The 7,123-nt window shown below is 46.6% G+C and overlaps 1 protein-coding gene across 18 annotated transcripts in view; it reads left to right on the forward strand.

Moving 5' to 3' along the window:
- The window catches only part of DYRK4 (dual specificity tyrosine phosphorylation regulated kinase 4), a 57,464-nt gene that overhangs the window by 25,835 nt on the left and 24,506 nt on the right, over positions 1-7,123 (forward strand). For 14 of the 18 annotated variants that reach the window (XR_001887532.1, XR_001887533.1, XM_017883300.1 and 11 more), the window contains one exon: positions 5,644-5,724. Coding sequence is in view for 13 of the 18 variants with exons in the window: in XM_017883300.1 (XP_017738789.1) it covers positions 5,644-5,724 (81 nt within the window). In the remaining 5 variants the exon portion in view is untranslated. Of the gene's footprint in view, positions 1-405; positions 450-5,643; positions 5,725-6,748; positions 6,892-7,123 lie in introns of those variants that run through there. The other 4 variants (XM_017883305.1, XM_017883309.1, XM_017883310.1 and 1 more) reach the window with 4 other exon arrangements.

Here is a 7,123-nt window from a genome sequence, read left to right on the forward strand (position 1 = left end):
TTCTTTGTGATGCTCTGCTGAGCCTGATTGTCTTAACTGGTTGCATTCTGCAGAAAATCCCCCAAAGAGTTTCTCTCTCTCTCCTGGCCACACCCCTTCCCTGCGTGAATGCATTTATTTTTAACTCCATAGTTCTGGCCTCTGGGAAGGGATGACAGAGCCTGTAAAGAAGAAGCTGTGAACTGATATCACAGAAGTTGAGCTTCATTTGCCCATCAAACCACCAGGCACTTGGGGATTTTTTTTTTTTTTTTTTAATGGGAAAGAGAAAGAGACAAGGAGGAGTCACCTGAGAAAATAGGAAAATCGCCTGTGAAGTATGACTGAGGTGGGATGGTGTGATGGAGGTGTGACTTTCTGAAAAGGCTGGGTGGCCTGAGGCTTGCAGAGAGTCCAGTTGCTATCTTCCCTGAACTGTCCAGATGAGGAGATCCAGCATTCGGTCCCAGGTAATAAGATGAGCCAGTGCCTCTGGAGTTCTGTAATTAGCTCTAAATAGGGACCAGTCCTATTATCCTTTGGGTCTTGGCGTGAAAGGGCAGGACATATACTCCCCTGCGGTCCTTGGGTAAACGGAGCTTTATAGCCAAGGTGAGAGAGGCTGTGCTTGCTGGGGGTCAGGGCCTGACCTGATGAGAAGGCAGAATAGAGGGGAAGGCAGAGCACCTAGGGACAAGACACTGAAGTGGGACATGGGACTGGGAATTCCACCCTTCAGGGGACCTCTTCCATCCACTCTGACACAGACATTACATGGTCAGGTCAGTGCCATTTGTAATGGGAACAGGCTCCTGCCAGACAGGTTCTTCTTTCCTACCATGAACCATCTCTTGTCTCCTTTGAGTAGCAATGCATTTATTTGGAACAAAGCACTTCCTTTTCCAGGTATTCTCTTGGAAATTGCCGTTGCCTTTGAGAGGGGCATGAGCAGAAAAGATTCTCTGGTGTGAATTCACTGATTAGAGACTTTCCCTCCAAAAGAAGGGCCGGCGAGCAGGGCAGCACTGTTTCCTGGTGGGAACAGAAACCACTAGGAGCAAGGAATGAGGCTGGAACAGGGCAAGGGTGGACTGGCCACCAGGAGGGGGAAGGACTGAACTCAAAGCTCAGCTGTCTCCCTGGGCAGCCTAGAGTCGTCTTGGATCTTTCAGGACAAGTGCTAGGTCCTCAAACGTCCTGCTCCCTCCCTTCCTTCCCTCTCACCTTCTTTTCCTCCTCCTTTAGCAGGTATTGAATTGCCTGCTACAGGCTGAGTATCTCTCATCCCAAACGCTTGGGACCAAAAGTGTTTTGAGTCTCAGACTTTCTCAGATTGAAGAATATTTGCATATACGTAATGAGATATTTTGGGGATGGGACCCAACTCTAAACACAGAATTCATCTGTGTTTCACATACACTTTATGCACATGGCCTGAAGGCAACTTTATACAATATTTTGAGTAATTTTGTGCATGAAACAAAGTTTGTGCGCATGAGTGGTGTCATTGTTGGCACTCAAAAGTGGAGCATTTCAGGCTAGGGATGCTCAATCTGTAATGCAAGATATCACCTTAGGCTTTGAGGTAAGACCCAAGTCTTTTATTAAAGAGTCTTGGCCGGGCACAGTGGCTCACGCCTGTAATCCCAGCACTTTGGGAGGCTGAGGTGGGAGTTTCCCCTGAGGTCAGCAGTTCGAGACCAGACTGACCAACATGGAGAAACCCCATCTCTACTGAAAACATAAAATTAGTCAGGAGTGGTAGCAGGTGCCTGTAATCCCAGCTACTCAGGAGGCAGAGGCTGGAGAATCACTTGAACCTGGGAGGTGGAGGTTGCAGTGAGCCGAGATGGCCCCATTGCACTCCAGCAACAAGCAAAACTCCGTCTCAAATAAAATAAAATAAAATGAAATAATAAAATAAAATAGAAAAGAGTCTTATAGACCAGAAGAAGAAACCAGTAAAACAACTTTGTCTAACAAGCCTTTGCAGGTGCCATGATAGAAGTACAGAGCACAGGGTAGCGGGTGGCTTACACATATTAATACCAGAGGGAATGGTCACAGAGGATTCCTGGAGAAAGTGCTGCTATGGCTGGGGCCCAAATGCGGGTGAACGATGGGGACATGGACTGGGTGACTTGGCGGTGGGGTGGGTGACGGGAGAACATTTCAAGCAGAAGCAGAGCAAGAGCCAAAGTGCTGAGATATGGAACAGTGCCGTGTTGGAAAATGGTAAGACTTGCAACGGCAGGAGCCAAAAGGCAGGGGTAGGGCTGTGACAAGGGGTGAGGCTGGGGGCGCTTTGTGAGTCAGGACTTCTGCTCCCTGGGAAGTTGCTAGGAGATGTAGGCAACTTACTAATGTGATCAGATGCTCATGTTTAATTTCTGAGGCCACTCAGGAGGAAGGTAGAGGATGGGATGGACTGGGGAGAGGCAGAAAAACTCCTTAGGAGACCATTGCAACAGGGGCTTGAACTAGGGATGTGGTGGGCAAAGAATGGTGAAGGGGTATCTTTATGCTTACATAATCATGCCACTCACAGCGAGAAATCGTGACAATCTGAAGTTTGAAAAAGCGTTCTGACTCTCACTTTTTTTTTTGAGACGGAGTCTTTCTCTATGGCCGAGGCTGGAGTGCAGTGGCACGATCTTAGCTCACTGCGACCTCCACCTCCCGGGTTCAAGCAATTCTCATTCCTCAACTGCTACTCCTGCCTTTTGGCTCCGGCCATTGCAAGTCTTGCCATTTTCAAACCGGCATTGTTCTACATGTCAGCACTTTCACTCCTGCTCTGTTTCTGCTTGGAATGTTCTCCCATCACCCACTCCAACGCCATGTGACCCAGTCCATGTCCCCATCATTCACCCGCATTTGGGCCTCAGCCATAGCAGCACTTTCTCCAGGAATCCTCTGTGACCATTCCCTCTTGTATTAATATGTGTAACCCATCCGCTACCCCATGCTCTGTACTTCAGTCACAGAACCTTTGCTGGGACTACAGGCGCCTGCCACCACGCCGGACTAATTTTTGTATTTTTAGTAGAGATGGGGTTTCACCACATTGGCCAGGCTGGTCTCCAACTCCCAACCTCAGGTGATCCACCTGCCTTGGCCTCCCAAAGTGCTGGGATTACAGGCGTCAGTGTGCACCCGGCCGGCCCTGACTCTCACTTTTGAAAGTGAGATGGTTGTCAGCTTGTGTTCATTAATATGAATTTGCAATTGAGGCACTTCCCTGTGACATCATACAAAGAAGCAGTGTCAGAGAACATGACACTCAGTGAAATCCTACTCCCTCCTGAGACATGCAACAAATCCACGATTGGCTCTGGAGCTGGTCCCAGCTCACTTCAGGTTCTTGTAATGATGGCGTGGACACTGACACACAGGGTAGGTTCTGTGGGACCCCCCCACCCCCCGATGACCTAGCCAGAGGGACTGGTCTTGAAGTTCCAGGGCTGGCACATTGTGGAAAGCCTAATGTTTGTTGCCAGGGAATTTCCTGGGGGAAGATGAGAAGAATTTGTAAAAGTTAAAAGGATACATAAACATCAATGACACAAAGAAAAACAAAAGTTCAGAGGTAGGAGAGACCAGTTCCAAAGGAGGGGATTGTATTAGAATGTGACTCCCAAATCTGCCCGCCCAGAACTCACTTGGGGAAGCTTGAAATACAGGTTTCTGGGCTCTACTGCTAGGGAGCCTGGACTGTGTGATCTGTGCTTAGCACACTGCCTGGCAGGCACATAGATATGTTCAGTAAATGCGTTAAGAATGAATGCATCTCCAAGGTCCGTCGCAACTCAGTGATTCTGTGCATCCTTCTGGCTTGGGGAGGCAGAAGGGAGGTGTTGCTGGAAGAATCTTTGAGGCAAGAAGAAGAGCAGGATCACAGGACTGAGTAACTGCTTCTTAGTCTTTCAGTGCTTTCCATGGCCCGCTGTCAACCCCCTGTTCCTGCTTACCCAGCATGAGCAGTGAAGAGCCCTGGGGCACGCCTGGATGGTGGTGTTTCACTGAGCAAGCATGCTTCCTACCCGTCCTCTCAGTTAAAGCCCAGACCAAGCCTCACCCATTCAGAAAAGCACCGCCTCTACCACCATCCTTCTGGTCTGATTGCGTTCACGGTGATCTTTTCCTTCTTTGTTGATACTCACTGTTCGTGCCCTTTTTTTCGTATTTAGTTTGGGTTGTATTCTGTTCATGTACCTTTCATGTATCTGTCCAGTCTCCCTGCCGCATCCTCAATGTCAGCCTGTTACGGACGATGCTAATGAATATTCATCCCCACATACCTACTTGATGAGAAATGGAGACTCTGAGATTTGCAATTGCAATATTTGCTCAGATATCATTTTCCATTCAATAGTGGAATCCTAAATATAGCACATTAGCGAATTAACATGGTCTGAGACCATGTCCCATGCTCTGTGCAACCCTCTCTCCCTCAGACTACCTCCCTGTTCCAGGAGGTCAAGATTGACTGTCCCAAACAGTCCTCATCATTACCGTGCTGTGCGGGACTTAGCTGTGCTGGATGATATTAAGTGTTGTACCCAGTTGTTATTTCAATGCAGCCAGATTTTTACAGCGGTGGGTCTGATACCAGCTGTGTGTCAGCTTTGGATAAACATCCTTCAATTCCATAGGGGAGGTCTGGAAGAAGGAGAACGCCTGTTTTGGCTTCAAAGACCAGAACTTCGATTCAGGCTGTAGCCTGTTGTTTGCTAAGCTTCAGTCATTGGAGTGCCAGCTTCACAGTTTTTGCCACGCCTACGTAGTCCGCACACTCTGTTTTATTATTATTTTTTGTGTAGAGACAAGGTCTCTCTCTGTTGCTCAGGCTGGAGTGCAGTGGCACGATCATAGCTCACTATAACCTGGAAATCTTGGCCTCAAGCGATCGTCCCACCTCAGCCTCTCAAAGCACTGGGATTACAGGTGTGAGACACCGTGTCTGGCCTTATTTTTTTTTAACTTAAATTTTAATCTCATCCTAAATAATAACAACCACAATGTTGCAGGTTCAATGTGCTCATTACAGTTTTTCAAATGGATATTACAGTAAATCCATACCCCTTAGGTAACTATCTGTGCACCACACATATTATGTCCCCTTCCTCTGTGGTGTGCTTATCACCCTCTGGGACACACTGCTCTAGTATTTTGGTCTTCTCCTCCTCACCCTTTCTAGATGTGAAGTCTCTTCTGATCAGGTCACAGGCTGGGTGCCTGTGTTCCACCGGGCGGATTCCACTATGCCACCGTCAGAGCCACATTCAGGGTGAAAAGACTTCCAGGCAAGGCAATGGCCATTTTCTTTTCTAAAGAGCAAGAGCAGCTCAACTGTTACTCCTTACCATATACAGGGTCTCTAGTTAAGATTTTACTGGAAGAAAAGGTCATATTGATTTTTTTAAAGCATGAAAACCATAGGCCAAGCCCATCCAGGATGAACACTTTGGGAAAGGTCATTTGTTTGGATAATCATCCATTCATGCATTCATTGAGTACCTATTGGAGCTTCTCTTGGCTCTTCCTAGCTTAGGGGTCAGGAGAGCTGGCCTCAAGCATAGTTTGTTTACTGTAATGAAACAATATGCAGTGTGGGATGAAGCCATGCCAAGCACTGTTCCTATTTTCTTCCGCTTGATCCAGGTTGGAAGTAAACGTTCAGTTCAAGTCCAGAAGCCACCTTCCAACACCAAGAACTCCAGAATGACCCAAGTCTTTCGTAAGGTAGGGAGTGATGTTCAGCTCCTTTTCTCTAGGAGAGAATGAGGAGAGGCGGGTGGCCAGGGTAGCTTTGAACAGGCAGTTTTGGCCAGTTCATCAGGACATGTATCCTAACATGATGACAGCACTCTATCCACATCACCGTTGCCACACGATTTTTAAAAATGTTTTTATTTTAATTTTTGTGGGTACATAGTAGGTGCATATATTGATGGGACACATGAGATGTTTTAATAGGGATACGCAATGTGTGATAATCACATCATGGAAAATGGGTTATTCGTCCCCTCAAGCATTTACCCTTTGTGTTACATACAATAAAATATAATTAAATTACTATTGATTATAGTCACCCTGTTGTGCCATCAAACACGAGGTCTTATTCAATCTATGTTTTTGTACTTATTAACCATCCCCACCTCTCCCGCAACCACTACCCTTCCCAGCCTCTAATAACCATCTTTTTAATCTCTTTCTCCCTTAATCCAATTGTTTTGATTTTTAGATCCCACAAATAAGGGAGAACATGTGATATTTCTCTTTCTGTGCCTGGCTTATTTCACTTAGCCTAATGATCTCTAGTTCTATCCATATTGTTGCAAATGACAGGATCTCATTCTTTTTTTTATGACTGAATAGTATTGCATTGTGTTTAAGGATCACATTTTCTTTATTCATTCATCTGTTGATGGACACTTACGTTGCTTCCAAATTTTAGCTATTTTGACCTCTCTCCTGATTAATTAGTCAATCACTCAGTGGAGGAGGGCAGGGATCCAAGTGAGTAGGTCAAGTCAATAATATAGTCATAGAGGAAATGGAAGCTTATGTTGCACTGAGGAAGATCTGCGTGATATAACAGGAAGAACTTCCCTGCGTTGGGGTGGTAAGATATTGGAGTAATGATAATAATGGCCAGCACTTACAGTCTATATATTGACTCATTTACCTCACAAAAGCCTTATGAGGTAGGCCCCATTTTTGTTCCCATGGTAGTGATGAAATAATTGAGGTTTCGAGGAAGAGTCAGTGTGAGCTGTTGAAAGTCTATAGCTAGTAAGTGGTAGAGCAGGGACTCAAACCCAGAGCCCATGTGCTTGTTGACTCTGCTGCTCTGGAATCTGCATTTCTTGCCAAGAACTTTAACAATAGGTTTATGTCCAGATTGGGGTTAGGCTCATTTTTTGTTGGGGGTTGGGAAGGGGGGCTAGAAGAAATGATCCCGGCCGGGCGCGGTGGCTCAAGCCTGTAATCCCAGCACTTTGGGAGGCCGAGGCAGGCGGATCACGAGGTCAGGAGATCGAGACCATCCTGCCTAACACGGTGAACCCCGTCTCTACTAAAAATACAAAAAACTAGCCGGGCGAGGTGGCGGGCGCCTGTAGTCCCAGCTACTCGGGAG

Source organism: Rhinopithecus bieti, unplaced genomic scaffold, assembly GCF_001698545.2.
Source record: "Rhinopithecus bieti isolate Rb0 unplaced genomic scaffold, ASM169854v2 scaffold_13342, whole genome shotgun sequence".
NCBI classification, from domain to species: domain Eukaryota; kingdom Metazoa; phylum Chordata; class Mammalia; order Primates; family Cercopithecidae; genus Rhinopithecus; species Rhinopithecus bieti.